The 20,217-nt window shown below is 41.2% G+C and overlaps 1 protein-coding gene across 1 annotated transcript in view; it reads right to left on the reverse strand.

The window, feature by feature from the left end:
* The window catches only part of MEOX2 (mesenchyme homeobox 2), a 55,141-nt gene extending 36,067 nt beyond the window's left edge, over positions 1-19,074 (reverse strand). The window contains exon 1 of the mRNA XM_021388390.1: positions 18,198-19,074. Within this exon, the coding sequence (XP_021244065.1) occupies positions 18,198-18,708 (511 nt within the window). The 5' untranslated portion in view covers positions 18,709-19,074. The remainder of the gene's footprint in view (positions 1-18,197) is intronic.

Below are 20,217 nucleotides of genomic sequence, written 5' to 3' on the forward strand. Positions count from 1 at the left end.
GGTGGATAATTTTACACTGGAGCAATAAAACAGGAAAATTGATATGAAACTTTGATGGGAGCCAAGATAAATTGGACAATATGACTGATCAAACTCAGTCCAACAAGAAAGGAAGGCATAGGGTTTTCAGCAGCTGGTTTGCTGGCAATGCATGAAGAGTTATTCAGGGAACTGCACAGTCTCAATGTAATAAATAAATAAAATATTCTAGAACAAGATGCTACCAAACTTATGTTTCTATAGTCTTCAAATGCTAGCTGGATGTGGTCGCATATATGCTGGATGCATATTTGCATCTGTCAAAGACTGTATAACAGATTTATGGATAGCATTTAGGAACCTATGTAGAAAATCCCAGATAACCTGACAACTACTCATTTTCTGTAAGGGTGAGGAACATCGATCAAGGCAAGCACCGAGATCCAATCAGTTAGCAGGCAATTCCATTTGATCTGGATTCAATTTCATAAAAATGTCTGGCTGAGGTCGTGCATCAGCCAAACAAACACAGCATTTGGAAAGAAGCTGGAATATTTGTTGAGGCAGAGAAATATATCTGTACATCACCTCTATACATATGGTTGGCTAAAGCACATCTGCCGATAATTGGCTAAAAAAAAAAAAATCAACAAAATGATAAAAATGCCCCTACTTAAAATGATAAAATAAAAAGTGTTTTTCATTGTTCCGGTCCCAGACCTGCTCAAAAATAACTTGATTGCTCTTTCACCCAGCAATTAGTAACCACTCTGGAAGGACTCTGAAGGGAATGAAATGAGTGGATCTGCACAGGGACTCCTGTAAGGAGTACAGTCAGGGTGATCTGCACAAAATAATATATTTGCTTCTCAGCAGGGACAGTTGATGTGTCAAGAGCACTGTGCTGGCCTTTGAGCGCTATCTTTCAGCACAGTGGACTGCTTGGGTGCTTCCATGCAATATTCTCTCAGGCAAATTTGCACATGAAGTCCATGGCAGAGCTGGAAATTCAACATTTTGATTTCTTTCCAACATCTCATTTCAAAGCCACCTATCTTCTCTGCATTTGAGGTGCAGGGTAGCATGGTTATCAAAAATGTCTTTGAAGACTACTTACAGTCCTCTCATTTTAGTAATTATTTCTAAATTTAAACAACTTGTAATGTAAGAATGAAGTCCAGAGGAACTTTTGAATAAAGTACAATACACTCACAACACAATGGAAGTTCTAATGGCACTTTAACTGTGTGCATACAAAACTTACATAAAGAAGTTATGTAAACTTATTAAGAGCCAATATTTTTAAATATAAGAAAGCACACTAGGTGCTATGTTTGATAATGATTTAAATCAGTCTTGCAATTATGTATGTTATGATAATCCATGTGTTATGAACTTTAAAGTGTAAGCACAATGACTTGCAAGCATCCCATATATGATGGTTGCTCTGAAAGTAATGCCTCCTATTTTTTTTATTATTATGTCAGAGGTAGGTGTTGGTATGGCAGTAGAGGTTGAACCTTCTCGCCAATACTACATTCTGTTGCTGTGCAACAGATGGCAGCAGAAGGGCAGTCTGACAAAATGGTGTCTGACATATGAAGCAGAAGTGTGCCATGGAATTCCTCCATGTGGAAAAAATGGCACCTGCTGACATTCACCAACCCTTGCTGAACATTCATGGAGACCAAACAGTGGATGTGAGCACAACTGAGGCAGTGAGTGGTGTGTTTTAGCAGTGGTGACAGCAACATGAAAGACAAGACAAGTTGCGAAAGGCCATGCAGATTTTTACAAGAATTGCTCGAGAGCTCTCATTCTTCACTGGTGAAAATGCATAGCTAATGGTGGCGACTGTATTGAAAAATAGCGTTTTGTAGCTGAGAATTTTCTCAACCAAATAGTGTTATTGTGCTCTTTGTATCTTCTGTAGTTTCCATGGAAACAAATAGGCGGCATTACTTTCAGAGCGACCTACATAATAGCTGCACTTTAAACTTTCTGTGACTGGGAGCTTGCTGCACAGAAGAAAGTGCACAGCCCTTGTTTTTTAAAATATTCTATATTTTACACAGTTTTCAGCCTGAAGCATATGAGCGTATGACCACACTGCATTTCTAAGAGTCCACACCCTGGTTGAACTCCTCAAAAATGTATTACCAAAACATAGATGCAGAGCAGTAGGTCTCCAGCATGAAAATAACGTGAGTGGGACATATTTTTAAAACTCAGAACAATCTGAAGGGGTTGCAGTCCTGCAATTTTAAGAATAGATCTCTTAACTACAAGCAAATGCTTGAAGGATACAGATGAGGGACAATTCTGGAATAAAATGTTCACAGTTAAATTCTACAGCCAGGAAGAGATAGGCTGAAGTCTAAAAGCTGCTTCAACACAAAAGGATCAGTTTTCAAGAAAGCTGCACACCCGACTGTTACCATTTAGGCACCTAAATGAAGAACAATGGGGGCTGCTGGGTTCTGAGCTCTTTCAAGCATCTGGTCCAAATTTTTTCCTTCCATATGAATCAAAACAAATGTTTAGGCTACCAACTTTCCATTGCCCTTTCAGTTTAATGCCAGCTTTTCTAGCTTTTAAATTCCTTAGCATTATAAAAGGAATAAAACACCAACTTAGCAAACTGCCCAGTTAGGGACTATTTGCAATATTTATTTTGTTATTAGTAGCAGACTTAAAGTTTTTATGAAGTCATTGTAAAAATGTATCTTTCAAAACAGTATCTTTTGGATCAAGATTTTTGTTTTAATACTTTTTAAAAAATATAAATCCATATTACCTGGGTAGCAAAAAGTGGTCACAGATAGGCTCATAGATTTTAAGACAGAACACACTGAAAATCAGCTTAAAACAAAACACAGTGGCAGAAACAGTCAGAAAATTACCAACTAATTATATAAGAAAACAAAAGGGAGATCACATCATGATGCGGCAGTAGAACATAAGCTTATGTGTGATGTGACACATATGCTAAGAGAAGCTTTAAGACTTGACAATTCCTACTGCTCAGGGCAACTGTATCCATCTTACAATGGTGCAGTGGTTAATGTAGGAGCTGCAATGCTCTGCAAGAACCCAGGATACGTCATTGTGCCTGGACCCTGATGGGTCCTAAGATGGGTCCTAAGATGGATGAAAGCTATGCTAGGTAGTTATAAAACTGTATTAAATGTTAGAAGGCAACTCTAACAGACAAGCAAATACAACTAAGTGGCAATGCCACTGGTCTGCAGCTAAAACAAATGACATAGGAAATGCCCCACATTACCTAACACTAAACCCGGGAGGGCAAAGGGCCATTTCCAGTCTTCTTCCCACACAGGGAAAACCTGCAGAAATGAGTAAATCCAAACATTTTGGGAAAGACTCTGTTCAACAGAGATATTTTGCAGGCTTATCACACTGAATACTGAAAACTTCAACACTTTGAGGGAGCTTCATGAACAGGCAGACAGGTGGACAAAAGTAAAGAACAAGTGGATATCTCATTTCAGTTTTACAACACACATAGCAGTAAAGGAAACAGCGACCAGTGAAAACAAAACCACAGATGGAAATTGTCTTTTTTTTTTTTTTTTTTGTCTAGAATGAAAGCTGCTTCAAGAAGCACATAAACAAAGTTGGCAGGAAGTATCTTTTCTAATTTATGTGAGCTAATTTAATAAAATTTGGGGGAAGAAAAAAAGCTTAAAGTCAATTTTTGGCTTTTCTTATACCTAATAAATATTTTCCTCCATTGTCCTTTTCTAAACTATATTCAGATTTAATGCTTCTATTACTTTCTGATTCTTAAATAAATTATTTTCTGAAAGTGATATTGTGCTAAACAGACATTATGCCAAAGTTCTCCCGGTCTTAATTTGTAGAAAGAATGCTCCTTAAGAAAAGAAACCGAACAATTTAGAATGAGTATCTTGAAGATCAGAACAAAGACTTGCCCCCAGACTAACTAATTCTGTGTATAAGGATGCGTGAGAACTGCCTCCTAATGCTAGAGGATGAAAAGCAAGGAGGAATTACTTAAGATTGTCACAGAGCAGGAGACAAGGCTCAGGAAAAGAAAGTTTGGAGTATTTTTAGATGAGTATCAGGCCAAAATTCCTGCAAGTGAGATTTATTACACCATGGAGTCTGTTTCCTGAGACTGCTAATGAAGGCAAGCTATTTTTTAAAGTCCAAATGAGCATTTGATAAATTAGTACCACACTCACGAACCATATACATAACCCGCACTGTCATACTGACTCGAAAGAAATCAACCCACACTCAACCCTTTTAGTCACCACTACTTCACTCCGTCTGTCACTCATCAGTAAAAGAATATAAATATGGATTTCTGTTTGGGGGGTGGGAGTACCTATAGGATTGCTATAGGTAAATTGTATGCAATGTTTTGGGGTTTTTTTGCCAGATTTTCTTCTTTATCTACATTTTTATACTGTGTTCTCTGTCCTTCCAATCACCGTTAGGCCCTCATAGCTAAACAGCAAAGTTCTTGTCATTAATTCCCTGGAGTTCAGACCCCATCCACTGTACCATTCTACCATCTTCCACATTTATTTCACTATAAATAAGGGCATCCTTAATGGACACTGCATTTTTAAAGGAACTGTAGTTCCTTTACTTCTTGGACCAGAGAAAGCTTAGCCTGGCATGGAGAGACACAAGCAAAGGGAAGGGAAGTGAGCGGAGAAAAAGGTTGTTTTCTCCTCTCTGTGAAGGCTGGAAGTAAAGTGAGGAGAGCAGTGATGAAAGTCAGTATGATCACGACAAAAAAAAACTTTCAGCTATGACAGTTTTGCACCATTTCCTGGAAGGGGGCAGCCTCTTGATCCTTTTTAATATCCTTATTAGTCTCCAGTTCAAGAAGCGTGTGTGAGGACATGTTTAACTCCCACTGAAGTCAATGGTTCCTAAGCATATGCTCAAATTTTTTCACAAATCAGGACTTTAATCTGTTCCTTATGTACATTTAGGATTACAGAGAAGTCTTCTGTTTTTGAAGTTGCTGGAAACATCAGCTTGCTGATGGTTGGTGGGGGAAGGGAGCCGGACTCCATCACTTTCAGAAGTCTGCAACTTTCTTCTTTAAAATTTTTCTAATTTTGACCAGATAAGTATCTATTTACCAATTTTTCTAAGTGTTCTCATACATCGTCTATTAGATTCTGATGTGTGCTGCAGAAATGTGAGTTGCTCACAATAGCCTTTTAGGACTGTATTAAAGTCACAAATGTTAAAGTTGGTATCTCATTCCTCCTTCCACCTTCCCCCTCCCCTTCTATAAAGTTGATAGAATTCGTAACAAAATCAAAGAGTTTTATCCCTAGCAGGGGGAAAGAAAAGTTGAGACAAAAGCTGTAAAACTGTCTCCATACTGCACTGTAAATGCACCTCAGTTCTGGCATTTCGTGCTTTTGGCTATTTCAGTCCTGGAACTGAATCCTCTTCACTGAGCTGAATGGTTGTGCCAAACTGTATGGTGATATTTGCGATATGGATAAACACCCACTCGAGACCAGCCGGAAAGCAGCCAGTCCTGTGATCTGATCCTACTGCGAATGTATGCCTCCAGAGTTCAGATTTAATATCTTCTGTAATTTTACCTTGCACTCTGTTAGCTGATATTACACTGAAAAACTCTAGATATCGAAAGTAACAGCAAAAATTGCCAAGCCCAAGCATTCAAAAGCTATCAGCAACACTTCTGGACCTTCTTTTTTCTTTCCCTGCCTACAGCTCCCTCAACCTCCTCAAACTGTTTTAGAAACACATTTAGGAATAAAGGAGCACACTGTAACCAAGTGCTGGTCCAAACAAATCCAGTGGTGTATCCCAGGTCCTCATTTCCTGTTACTTTAGATTCAATATACACGCGCACACACAGAACAAATGCATATATGTGTCTAATATATCAATGAAACAGAATAAAAAAATATTTAACCAGTTTCAGGATTCTTCTTACAAGAAACTAAAGTAAAAAGACAAATTGCCAATGCTATTTAAAGAGTTTACAGGCCACGTCAAAATGAGACTTTACTTTCTTTGAAGCATGCTCCTTCAGGCACAAGTTATTACCTAAAATTTTTGAATTTAATATTGCATTTTAAGGAGGTTGAACTCTTTTTTTTTCACCCAGTTGGCTTAGTTTCCCCTTTTTATACATGGCTCTGTTAACACTGGGTATATCACTGGCATTGTGGTGCCTGGGTCATACCTGATTTCTGCTACAGTCATTTACAGAATCAGCTCTGTGGCGTGCACCCTTATGAAGTTAAAATCTTGAGAAGAGAGAACATGAAGTATCTTTTTTTTTTTTTTTTTTTCCCTGTTAACTCTCAATTAATCAAAGTACGTTCCGAATAAAAACAATTGATGTTTTGGGACCAATTAGATAATGACAGAATGTTACTTCTGGACATTTCTTTTATGAATGTGAGCTGTACTAGCAAAAGAGAAGAGTGTGAATGGACAGAGGAAGAACACACTTAGGACAGTACAAAGAAAACATTTAGGCAGATAACCTTGAACGGGTAAGAGAACAGTCGCACTGGCTGAGCTGGAGTTGGGCAAAGCTTTTTGGAGAAATAACGGTTTAGTTCTAAGTGGATAAATTGGTATCAGAAGAAGGATTCTAGGAAAGGAATTTCAGAAGGGTATGATTAAAAGGTAAGATCATTTGATTAGTTTGTTTGTTTGGGTTTGTTTTGTGGGGACAGAGCAGGAATCAAGAGAGCACCGTGGCAGAAAAACTGGATTCGATTTCTGCTGAGTAGTGTAAGAGTAATTGGCAAAACAATCTGAAAACGGAGAAAGACAAGACTGAAAAAAACAACTACCAAACTCAAGGGGCAAAAATATCTGTAGCTCTTACCCTATTCAGGACAAGGAGCAGAACGTGGTTCCATCCTGTACTGAGGAAACCAAAACAGTGTTGTTTCGCCCCTGTGAAAAAGTACTTTGTGATGGCACCCAGGTCTGGTTTGTGACAATTTTTCCTACATCTATGTGTTCTTACCCTGGAAGGAAAAGAAATGCGGTCCTCCTTTACAAAGAAACCGGCTTCACCTGCACAAAACTGCCTTCTAGGCTCTGTGGAGACCAGGAGACATTAAATGTAATGGCAGCAAGGGTACAAGGGAAGACTAGCAAGACCCCTTTTTTTCTGCCTGTCGTGCAGTACACTATGTACATTTCCTGGCACTGCTTCAGTTCAGCTTTTCCCAAAGTTGCAGAAACGCACTTCCACAGGTATTTAGGAACCATGTATCCCCCCCTCCCCCCCCCAAAATCCTGAACAAGTAAGGCTCCACACACATAACGGCAGTATTTTTTGTATTTCTAGTTCAGTGTGGATCTCAACTCTGCTTTTGCAGCAAGTCTGCTGATATATTAACAAGGTTCTTTTACTTAATCGGCCAGCAATAACATGCAGCCAGACTCCACTATATGGGTAGCATCAAACTTTCAACTTACATAATCAAGTACATAATCAAGTCAACCATATGTTTCAAGGTTAACATGAATGCAGCTTTAGTTTGTGTGTGTGTGTGAATTAAGACTAACAATTAGCTGTGGAAACATGCCCAAAAAACACAAAGCAAGACAGAGCCTCCATAAATAATATTTTTATAGTATCTACCCATATGTTTTGTAACTACAAACATGTCTTAGCCTCACATCATCGAGGCTATCAACGACAGAGAAGCAATCAATATGCCTGTGCTTAAGTTTTTAAATATTATACGGTTAATTCCAACAGAATTATACACAGTAAACTAAGCTTACAGCATCACTACACATATACGTATAAATATATTTATTATAAAGGACTCGGTCTGGTAAAGCGATGAGGAATTTATACAGGAGGGAATGGCATTCATGAGAACTGTGAAAGACTGGGTCATTCTGGAAGTTATAGCTCATGGAATGCACTTCAGAATGGCTGGACACATTTAGCTACTGTGCTTGGAACACACAGTCTCTATCCAAAAACAAAAGTGTTTGTTGGGGTGTCATGTCTGGCAAAGCTCTCCTGATATGTTTGCAAATACAAAATCGTTAAATCACTGATATTTCACATGCCAGCACACTGCAAACTCTACTGACGCCTTCTCTGCATGGCTAAATTTCAGTTTGGAACCAGTCGAATAAAGATAGCTTTATAGGGTTCAAATACTGTTAGATTTCTGCATTAAAGTAATAAAGATGTTAGCCTCATAAAGTTGCAGTAATGTATTGAAGTGTAAGAAGCAAGGAGGTCAGAACAAGTGGAGGAAAAAATTAGAATACAAAGCTGAACATAAACTACAGGGAAGTTTGGCTGTGTTCTTCCTCATAATTTAAACCAATCCAAAACATCTATTCTCCTATCTCCAGATTTTTCTCCGCATCTTTTTTTTTTAATTTATATTTGAAGTAGTTCCATTTTCTACTTTTAATAATAATATATTATTTCACAGACAACAAATAGATACATAAATAGTATAGAGACACTCTCCTTATTGGCGCAATGACTGAAAATCATGTAAATCATGTAAATTAAAGCCGTAATAATACAAGAAAAGATAATGCTACAGTTTTAAGTCACCTCATGGATGGCTGCTAATGAGGTCTCCTATTTTTATCTGACTATGCTCCGCTGATCCATAACTGTTTCATTCTGCATTGCCTAACAAACAAACATTACCTAACAGTACAGTTGTATTTAGCTGATCACTGCGGTTCTTAAGTTACTTTAGATTAACATCTAATGGAAATCAGGGAAAAGGGTGGTATTTTTTGTTTTGCAATAAAACAGGCATTCTTTCTGCAGGAATAAATGGAAACTGAAAAGATATACAGGGATACACTCATTCAGAAACATACATCCGTTAAAAAAAGAAAGAGAGGGAGGGAGGAGAGAGCAGGGAGAGAGCCGAGGCTGAGACTGTCAGTATGCATTGTTCTAATGTCCTCAGGAACGCAGAAAGCTTCACACACAGCTGCTGCTTGAGGTCATTGTGGTACTCTCAAAACAAGAATATAGGAAAAGAATTGGAGGAAAAAAAAAAAAGCTTATACTACTATGTCATTTTTAAGTGAATCACAGTAATCTCAAAGTGCAAAGAGCTTGCAACATTCTTGGTTCTCCTTAAGTCCTATGCAAGGCAAGTATGCCGATCGCCTTGCAGACCAGTACTAGATTTTAAACTCTACTTCACAAAATAACAATTTGAAAGGAGTGAACAAGCCTTACTATGCATGAGACTGCTCTTTTCTTCTGACGGAAAATACTGTCAGCTGCTGTAAGCAAAAAGATTTTCGTTGCATCTTCAAGTAGTTGACGTCTCCATAGCCTCACAGGCTTCCGTTCACATCATGGTTACCAGCTCAGTGTACCAAGGCCTCACAAAATCTGTCATCTTACAGTTTATCAAAGCATCCAACTCCAGTTCTTTTCATTAAAACAGCTGATATTTCTGTGAAGTTAGGAGATATTTAGTCACTGTTTCTATCATTATTTTTATGGTTAAAAAAAAAAAATAACAATAGGATTTGCTTGTCCACAAGCAAAAGGATGCAGTCTGTAGCACTTCCAAAGAAAATGAAAGGCTTGAAAAGCAACTGAGACACCCACATGCCCAACAAGCCAAACTCGCGCTTCAGAGCCCCCCTTCCAAAGAAGCCACTGTGCATACTCTCCACACGTTGCAGTCTTCTAGGATATGACATTTTTCCCATGGCAGGTAGAAAACCCCACGGTTCTCTCCATTCCCTTCACAGCTATACAGTTGGTTCACATATGTCCAACAGATTTTTAGCATCTATTTTTAGAAGGGCCAAAGTAAGAAACTTGTGTTGTTTTTTTTTTTCTGCTTGGTAAATTTAAGTAACTAATACCCCCAATTCAACTAGATGTATAAACATCCACTTAACTTCAGGTGTGTTCATATCAAAGTAATGCAACTGCTGATGCCTGTTGTGAAGCACTGGCTCCAGTCAGGAGATAGCTTCCACTTCAGCGCACCCAGGTGTTCATCCATCTCCTAACATCCAAAATTAAATGCATACTGGCAGGATCACAGTCAAAGAATTAAAACTTGCAATGGTGGCAAAGGACTCTGAAGTGCATCTAACACAATTTATGTAAGGCAGCGTTTGTTCAGACTTACTTGCTAAAAATAAAAAATAGCTATTATAGATCTGAGAGTATGCAACAGGAGGAAGGACTTTTAAAAGCCTGCGGTGATCTGTTTCAGTTTTAGTTTTTCATATCCTATTTGCTATAAAATAATGCTCAGTCAACCAATTTTTCTCTAGTCCAAGAAGCAACTTTATAAAAACAAAAGAGAAAGAGAGAGAGAGAAAGAAAGAAAGAGAAAAAGATGATAGGAAAAATAGAAAGATAGAAAAAGAGACAAATGGAAAAAGAAAAAAAAAAGAAAGAAGAGAAAAATTACTTGGCTTCCAGTTAGGTTTTCATAATGCGCTAGATTTTATTGGTTTAGTAAAACTATGCTCTTCCATCATACATGAAAGATTTGCCTCATTCCTTTGAGACTTGTTTCTTCTGCTGTTTGGTCAATTATTTTTTTTTCATTTGTTGAAAAGGAAGATAAAAGGAAACATAGGTTAAATAACTTCTCTTTCAAATGAATGTTAAGTTTTCATGTATGTTTTCTTCTGTTCACGCATTGTAATTACCCTTTGTTCTACTGCTGCAAGGCTTGTTTGGCATAGGTAATTTTCAGAGTAAAGTTCAGCTGTTGTTTTATCTAAGTAATGAGCAGGAGGCTCAAGTGACTGCAGGCAGCATAGTATTGAATGATTACATTAATCATTAAACAATAACATACTTACTACTAAATGTGATTTCTAATTGTTCTTTTGATGTATAAATTGCATGCCTATTTAGTAATATGCATAACTTCCAGTTGAGTAACCTACCCCTAAAAGTATTTGTAAAATCCAGGATTCTATACAGAAAATAAACTCATGTTCTTGTCTCCTGTGGGTCCAATGAAGGAAATCCTCCTAATTTACAACGAATACTGCACATTTAATATGCACATTTTAACATGAGTAGAATTTTGACAGTCTAAATTGTCTATTTACAATGTTTAATAGAATACTTTAGAAGCAGATCCTCATGTACTGGCAGCAAACTGTCTACTGTTTTATCACATTTCATAAATGATTTTTTTCCACTTCACATAACTCAGTGAATGTGAGGATATAACAATGCAACTCTGTGTTAGTGATATTCCAAATATATATATTTAATTGCAGAGATTAACCATGGTTTAACATTTTATCTACTAAAATATCATTTCAAATGGATATGGGCTAGGTGAACATCTCACAGGATATAGATTTTCAATATATATTACTAAGTAATAAGGACAGCACATGTTTTTTTCCACCCCACTAGAAAACTAAGAGGCAAGGTAGCAGTCCTTTTTTAAAGGAACATTCCTTCACTGTGCTTTTCGCTGTCCACGGAAGCACAGCAGATCATAAAAAGCATAAGCACAACCATGGCATTCTGGTCTGCCTCCTTCAACCAAGCTAAGCTACATTCACAGTAAGAACACAAGTCTTAAAATCTGGCTCTGTCAAAAATCAGTGGGAGTTCTGTCATCAGTTTCTTCCAGGTGAAATTCCACTGGACACATACGTTTATAAATCATTTATTTTAATAACATTTTTTGGCGATTCACATGTTTCAAATACATACAAGCATGCACTATCTGCATGTATCACACTCACATTTGGCTATTTTTGAATTCAAACTTTCATCAAATCCAATTCAAAAGCGAAAGCAGCCATCAAGTCACCAGAGACCCCAGGCACAAACCCAAGAGGTCTAAATGACTTCTTGCTGTGCACACCTACGCAGCCAGAGGTAAAGGTGATGCCAACACCCACTGAGTAGTGGGCAAAAGGTTTTCTGCGAGGTGGCTGTGCCCTGTGTTTCTCATAGCTGCACCCTGCCACCAGTAGCGCTTGAGAAATGATGATGCAGATCTGGAAGTCTTTAAAGCCTTCAAAAAAAGCACACGCGCACTCACACAAAGGTTTTTATTTAGTAAAACCTTATAGTATTTTGCAAAAGGAAGGAGGGTGCTGGCCCTGCCATCGTATGGACTGGGAACACAGGCATAAAATAAAAGAGTAGGGCACAGGATCAGAACAGATCCTAAGGCTAGGTTGAGTGCCCAGCTGTGCTCTGATGTAATAAAGTAGCCTCGAGCACTGTTTATCAAACTTCTCTAACACCACGCTATATTAGTTACAAACCTTATTAGCGACATATGCAAGTATTTATATTTAAAAAATATGACTTTCCCTTCACGTCCTTTCAAGTTGCATTCTTAAGTGTATTAGAACAAGGACACACAATAGCATGGAAAAAAAAATTATTGAACCTAACTACACTAAAACTGCATTTTACTGATGGATTTCAACTTCGCTCTTTCTGGTGGATGAAACCAGATTTATTTCACTTCCCTTGTGGAGACTAGCAAGACTGTTTGAATATAATACATTCCACTACTGAAAGAAACATGCTACAGCAACCGTTATATTGCCATGTGGCACTGTCTTTGCTGAAACCAATAATCCTATGAGCAATATCAGGTTATTAGCAGACAGCAACAAAGATAATATTGCCACCTTCCCTTAACTTTAAAGCCACAGAACCCAGTCCTGCTCTTGAGTACTTCAAAGGTACAGCGGATCGAGTCATCCTGTCACTGAAGAATGAACATTTACAAATGGCAAATTCTACGCAGATTAAAAAGCTCAATTAAAAATTACTTATTAAATAATCAATACATCTGAAAAGGAAAATAAGTCTGAGAACAAACAAACAACAGAAGTCCAGAATCTGATTACTTACTATGCAAAATACTAGAGAAGCTACGCTAAATATGTCAGGTTAAATTTTGCCCTCGGGTGCTTAAACCAATGAAATTAAAAATCACTTTATTTACATAATGCTGGATTAGAAATGCTTAAACTATCCCAGTATTTTATCAGTCAATATTTGGAAGAATTTTAAAGCATTGTTTTTTCCCTACCATACAACAATAGTTTAAAAACGCTGAAGGATAACTACAGTCATGATTTCTTGAGTAAGCTTTTCTGAAATTTGCAGTTCTCCAACTACTGCCAGATTGTTCCGAACTTTAATCCACATGTTTCCATATCTCTTTCTGCATTTGATTCTCTAGCACCACGTTTCTTACTCATCCAGACCCCTGTGACCCCTCTGTGACTTCGCTTTGAAGACTGGATCCTTGATAGTGCTTAATACCAAATAATAAAGGAATAACATGAAGTTACATTTCTGTGCCAAAAGATTCAAACCAGAGTAACAGAGTTAATCTCCAATGGCTTAAAAAACCTCCACAGCTTAAGAAGTTGCACTGGAGTCAACAGACCTTCTCACAAAAACATTTGTGCTCCAGAGAACAGCCACATTGAGACCTAGATGCTTCTAAAGGTGAAGGAAATTCTACTGAATAATAAAAGTAAACAGACAGAAATACATAATTAGAGGTCATACTTATTGCTGTCCTGACAAAATTACTTTTAGGCTATGGGAAAAAGGTTTTCTTTTTTTCAAATTTATCAGTAAAATAGCGTTGGAAATGTTTACAGTTCTAGAAAATGTGAAGACTATATTTCTCGAGAACAAATGAACGTATAGCAATTTTCATCAGGTAAATGATCAAGCAAGTACCCCACAGTGCAGCCCAATGTTTGCTAATCAATCAGTCTTACTAATTTTCTCCTAAGATTATTATTATTGTTCACCAGATTTGGAACTTGCTTCGTTTATGAAATCTACAGTGTCTTTTTGGTTGTTGTTGTTTTCCTTTACAATGGTAAGCAATGCTTTGATAGCGGATACCAAACAAATTAACTCTTTTCAGAAAAACTGTGCTTTATTATATATTTTTCCTGCTTCCGTTTACAACCATGCTGAAAAGCACAGACACACTGATGAATCAGTTACACAGTTCTTTTTTACTACAAGTGTGCAGCTCATTTTTCTTACTGATGTGTTTCAGAAACCAATCAGAAGTCCTCAAAACCAATGATTTCATAGTATTTACAATCATTTATCAAAATGACCTGCTTTTTAGAGACCCTTTCAAACAAGTGCATATGATTTATGGTATTTAGTTGTGTTTAAAATAAATTCTCTGGAGATGTAACTTTTACTGCATGCTTGTTGAGAATAGGTAGGTTATAAAAGATGTTAAAACACTGGAGAAAAGAGTACTGTTTTCTTTTCGAATGATTTGTCAATGAACAAAACCAAGCAGAACAGCCACTGAAACACTGGATTCCTGAGATGTTTTTGTAGGTTTAACAATAGCGTTTCTATGTGACATTTTTGTAAGTGCAGTCAAAATATGAATGGACATTATTAGAAGGCGGCCTTCCATTGGAAAATTATGCCATAGAGAAGCATTTTTCCATGTCAAATTAAAAAAAAAAAAAAAAAAAGACTTCTCACGCTTGGAGGTGTGCTTAATTTCATTAGACTTTAACTCATTGGAATCAAATTTCCTTTTAATGTATATTTATCTATTTCAATTCCATGTTTGGGTAGTTGCAATGCCTAGAAGAACTCCTTCAGTAGGACTCACCCTCCTCCTAAGCTTTGCAGCTCAGTACCGAATTTTAGGCTTCCCTAAGACACATTCACTTTCTTTTTGCACTTCTCAGTAAACTCAGATTACACTTCTATATAGGCTTTTCTCCTGAGTGAAGTTTTAGGAAATCTTGGACTGAACTAAGCCAACTGACACAATCGCAGTGGAAATTTTGCATCTGATGTATACTGTATCTTCTGAGAAACAAAACCTACTCAGTAAAAAAACAGAAGGAGAACGGCCTTAAAAATCACAAGCAACTAATGAGAAGGGGAGAAAATACAAAAAATAATAATAATAAATCAAAATATACCATACAGAACAACTCGCAACACAAAGCAAGAAAGCGCTCCAAGAATATGTTTTTCATACACTCAACATGGTTTTCATCTGCATCTCATTAGCACACAGATAATCCTGACCATTAGTGTGCTTTAAAATAAGTGAATTTATTTGCAACCTATCCTCAATTTTACTATCGTCCCTTTCCTGCACCATCCTTGCCATAAGCGGAGCTGAGCTGGGAAGGCAAGGCTGCAGACGGCAATACTCACTGCAGAAATCTTGTGTCTACAGATCTGAGCGCATCCTTCCAGCCTGCCTGCACGTCTACTGAGGCACTGCTGGGCCTACACAGGTTGAAAAGGATGTCCTGAGATAGTGAGAGCAACTGCAAAACACGGAGACACTGACAACTGTAGTGCGCACAAGTCAATGGCTAAGCAAGCCGTGTTTCCCAGTCCTTTATACCAAGAGCAGTCGGCAATGTCACCCTGTCCTGCAGCAGCCGATTCAATACCTTCTAAGGGTATTTCCAAAAGCTGGGTTAGGGCAGAAGAGAACTGCAAGTCAGACAGATTACACAGAAGCACTACAAAAGCACATTTCACCTGGCTTTCTGCTTCCAAACAGAAGTGTAACAAAGCGTAGCGCAAACAGTGGCTCTCTCCTCCCATTCCTCTGCAAGATGAGAATTTCAGGGAAAAAGAGCAAGCACAGGAACAAGCACACAGCCCACCGCCCAATACTCTGCCTGCCCTCCGGAGTTTCTTCTTAACTGAAAAAATTACCCTCCCGCCATTATAACAAATAAGCAAAAATGGGCACTACTTCTGATAAAGAAGATACTTCTTTAGAGCATCTACACGGCTAAGCAACAATTACTAGTCTGGGAGATAAAGAACACAAGTAACATTTACGTTTCACTTTCCTGTAACTATCCATAAACTCAGTTTTATGAATCATTGTCGCTGATCTTAAGCATGCTGGGATGAAAGCAGCGCAGTGCAAGAAAGGGGTGGCCTAAGGTTAATGCACATCTGACGTATGGAGCAGATTTGGTGCTCAAGAAAACACTGAACATTCTGTGGCTTTATGCAATACGCTTCAGAGGAGGAAATATATCTGTAAATAAGCAGGAGCATTAATAATTGTCTCAGAATACTGGCACTGAAACATAAACAGTCTCTCTTTACTTCTTAGTTATTTACTATTAGGATTTTACACAAGCGCCTACTGAAGTGGTTCCAAGTGCGATGAATCTGTCTCCAAAAAGTGGGGAGGGGGTGGATGAAATGCTTTAAAGCATGGCAACTTGTTTAAAAAAGCAGATTAATGAGAAATAGAGGGAGCGATTTTTAATCTAATGAGGGGCAATTATGGTTTACAAATATAGAAACACAGCGACTTAACAACAGTTCTTGCTGCCATACGTTAGGACAGCATTAAGTAGCATCAGAACATAGGATTAATAAAGGGGTGGGGTTAAATGGTTGGTCCAAAATTCAGGCTTTTCCTAAAGAAAAACCAAAGACGCCGCAGCTACCCAGCTGCTGTCAAAAGGTGCCTATTTTCAGTCCAAGAGATTCCTCATTGTGTGAATGGACAGAATGCCTTCTTCCTCAGAGAGAGGAGGGGGCAATCAGCAATTACCTGCTTTGGTCTTCAGAAAATCTTGGAAAGTGAGGTGTGGAGCACAGTGCGATCAATGTAAGCACAATCGCAACTCGAGGCTCCCACTCGTGTCCACTAAATCCAATGGAAGGCTCCAGTCACTTCAGGATACGATCTGTGACATTCCTCAGTGTTTTTTTGGTTCACATAGCAAAATTAAATAAACAGAAAGCAATACGGATACTTCCCTGACAGTGAAAGGGACCCATTTCCTTTTTTCCCTGCAGCTTTAAGTACACCGACAAACACAATAAATCCCTACTCTAACAGGCATCCAATTATTTTTCAGTGGAAACGGGCACTCAAATTCTAGCCCTCCTCATCTGCCTCACAAAATCTGACAATTCCTTTTATTTCATACAGTGTAAGGAAGACGCAACGATGGAATTCACCACCACTGTTTGACAAAGTACAGCTTTCATTCTTGGAAGAGTTTTCAGCCCGACTACATAAATTAAAACTCAAGTAAGCATATCTATCTTGAATGACTAATGAAAATAATTGATTAATGTTACAATGGTATCCTTCGGGGTCATTTTCCTACACGGTTCCAATCGCTCACCACTCTACCGAGCTAACAACATTTTGACTGGAAGAGGTCACGGTTTCGATTGGGAACTCCACAGCTATCTGGAAAAGCCTTTCACTTTCTCTTCCTTGAGAACAAACAATTTGCTACGCCCGCTCTGGAGTTGTCAGAGCACCGAGTCCTCTCCTTTCCAAGCTCCCACTGCCCCCTCGCTGCATCCCTGACGGCCCTTTGGTTTGTGTGTGCCGAGACCAAGTGCCACCTTCACATCGCCTGCACCGCGCGCCTTCGGTCCGAGCTGCCCTTGACTGGCTCTGCCGGTTGAAGCAGAGATTATGTCAAGGCTTTTGCGCGCTCAGAGATGCCAAATCACCCACCTAGAATGACTGCAGCTATGTATGTTTTTCTGCTCGTCTTTAAGCAAGAGTTGTGGTGTTTTAAAAAGTCAGACAGCTCCTTCCTTCCCTCCGCCCCCGGCACCAGCAACTTTGTAAAGCTCCCATTCACCCGCTTGGCTGACGGACCCCAGCTTTTGCCCTTTCCACGCCGAGGACTGAGCTGCACGCACAGCCAGATCCTTCACACGGGGTGTAAAAGGCGCGGACCGGCCCGCGGAGCCCCACGCTGCGATCTCCCCCACCAGCGCCGCGTGGCTGCAACCCGTGGGCAGGGCGGGGGCACCGAGCGCGTCCCGTCCCCAGCTTTGGGGCAGAGGTGGCGGATCGGCAAGGGGGAGGGGGACGCGGGGCCAGATGCTAAAATCCTCACCGAAACTACAAACAGCTCTCGCCCTGTCGGATGGAAACTTTCCTCCCGCCGTCGCCACCTTCACTACTTCATGCTCTATCACGTGCTAGATTTTTCCTTTTTATTTCTCCCCCCCCGCGGCCCTCATAAAGCTGCCCTTACTGATGGACATCCCGAGAAGGCGACCGAGAGCAGCCCGGTGGCAACACCGCAGCGAACGGGGCCGGGCCGAGCCGAGCCGGGACAGCCGGGGCCCGGCAGCGCAGCTCCCCGGCACCCTCCGCCCGGGGTTCCCGCCCCGCAGGGAAAGCCGCCGTTACCTGAGCTGTCGCTTTTCCTCTTGCCGGACCTCTTCTCCGTTTCCACCGGGGACAGAGCCTGCCTGCCATAGTCCCCCGGCGCACACGCTGCCCCCGTGGGGGTGGTAGTGCCCAGGCTGGAGGAGTTCGAACACAGCACGGGGGGGCTGCTGCCCAGCTCCGGGGGTCCTCCTGAGTCCGGCTGGAGGCAGAGGCTGTGCCTGGCCGCGGCGGGAGGAGACGACATCTGAGGGATGTGCCAGTTCGTCTGCAAAGCCTGGTGCTGCTGTTGCTGGTGGTGGTGGTGGTGGTGATGGTGGTGGTGGTGGTGCCCCCTATGATGCTGGCTGGCAAACATGCCCTCCTCATTGGGGTATCCCGTTATTATGCAAGAGGAAGAAGAAGAAGACAGATCGGGGTAGGACATGTGGTCGGATCTTCCATGCAGGGCAAGAGAAGACTGGGAGAAAGGGTGCAAGCTCTGCGCGGTGGCATGGGGGCTGCGCAGGCAGCCAAAGAGTGTGTGATCCATGGCATGCAAGTCTCAGGTTCCAGGCAGGAGAGTTTAGGAAGGATCCAACTTCACCACCCTTTGTCAACTTTCACTGTAAACAGATCGGGGCTGGGATTTTTTTTTCCAAAACGGCAACGACAGACTTTGCAGCAGGCAACTGAGCTCAGATAATCCAGGTCTTTAGCCCTAGCGGCCAGTCTCCGCTGCATAAACACTCGGACCTAGATGAGCCTTTCTCAGAGCTGCTCAGATGTCAAGAAGTGGGAGAGGTTGAAGCCAATAGAAGGTGGTCCCAGAGAACTGCTTGAAGGGGGAAACGGCTCCGAGAGGTTATAAATACAGTAGTGTGTAATGTGAGCTGGGGGCTGGCTTAGCGGCACAGGACTGACCACATGCAAACTCCCTCCAAAACGCCAGCGCCGTCCCCGCGCCGAGCGGCTCCGGCAGCGGGCGGCAGCGCTGCGCGCCCCGGGCGGCGGCGGCGGGGGGGGCAGGGGGGTGGCCGGGGGCGGCCCGGCGGGGAGCAGCCGCCTCTCCTCCCCCTCAACGCGGGGAGCGCGTCCGCCGCTCCGCTGGGGCTGTCCGCTCTCCCCCGGACGGATGCGGACGGCGGCCGGGCCCCGCGGGGCCATCATCACCCCTCCCCTCCCCCCCGGGAAAGAAGGGAGCGAGATAAAGGACACCCCGCGGGGTGTGCGCAGGGGCGAGATGCGGGAGATGGGCGAAATCAAATACGCCTGGAGGGCGCGGAGCTGCAGCCCCACCTGAGCTCCCAGCGCACCTGGGCACGGCCCGACTCAGCTGTGCGGGGCTGTCCCGCCGGGCGCAGCCCCGCAGTCACCCCCGCGCACACCTCGGCCTTGAGGACAGGAGACCCCCAGTGCCTGTGGGTCTGCAACGAAACCCCCGGCGCTCAGCGAGCCTCCACGCGTGTTCGAACACAGACAAGTCGCCTTTCTTGCCCCTTGCCCCTCCAAAAGCACAATTTGTTCAACTTCTCTGCGTCTTCATTTGCTGCGTCGCAGTCTTTAGTGTGGGACAGCCTTGAGAGGGACAGCCTGGATCGCGCGTGTCGTGGTATCAGCAGTAGCCCCGAGGAAAGCTGTACATGGGTTTAAATTAGGATAACGCGCTTATTGATCGCTGCCCAAAGAGATACCCGCTGCCGAAACGCTGAGTTCCTTTGCCCTTTCTCCTCGCCCTACCTTCCTCCCCGCAAACCAAACTTAAAATGCACTGCACTCTGCCATTTAAGTCTAAAATCTTAGGTCCACGTGCGAAAGATAAAATGAATTTGAATTGCTATTGGAAAAAATCAGGAATTGTATGAGATTTGCAAGAGCTAGTTTCTTAAACGGAAATTGAGTCCTATTTTGTGGGAAATTAGTTTTGCAGACTTTCTGAAAAAAAAAAAAATCTAAAACTTTTGTTCAGCAGCTGCTCCACTTTTCCCTGCAGTTTCAGGCTGAGCTGGAACCTGCAGCAGTCTTTCGACGGTAAGACTTTCCCCCCTTTTCTGACATCTAA

The sequence above is a fragment of the Numida meleagris genome, chromosome 2, assembly GCF_002078875.1.
Source record: "Numida meleagris isolate 19003 breed g44 Domestic line chromosome 2, NumMel1.0, whole genome shotgun sequence".
Taxonomy (NCBI): Eukaryota; Metazoa; Chordata; class Aves; order Galliformes; family Numididae; genus Numida; species Numida meleagris.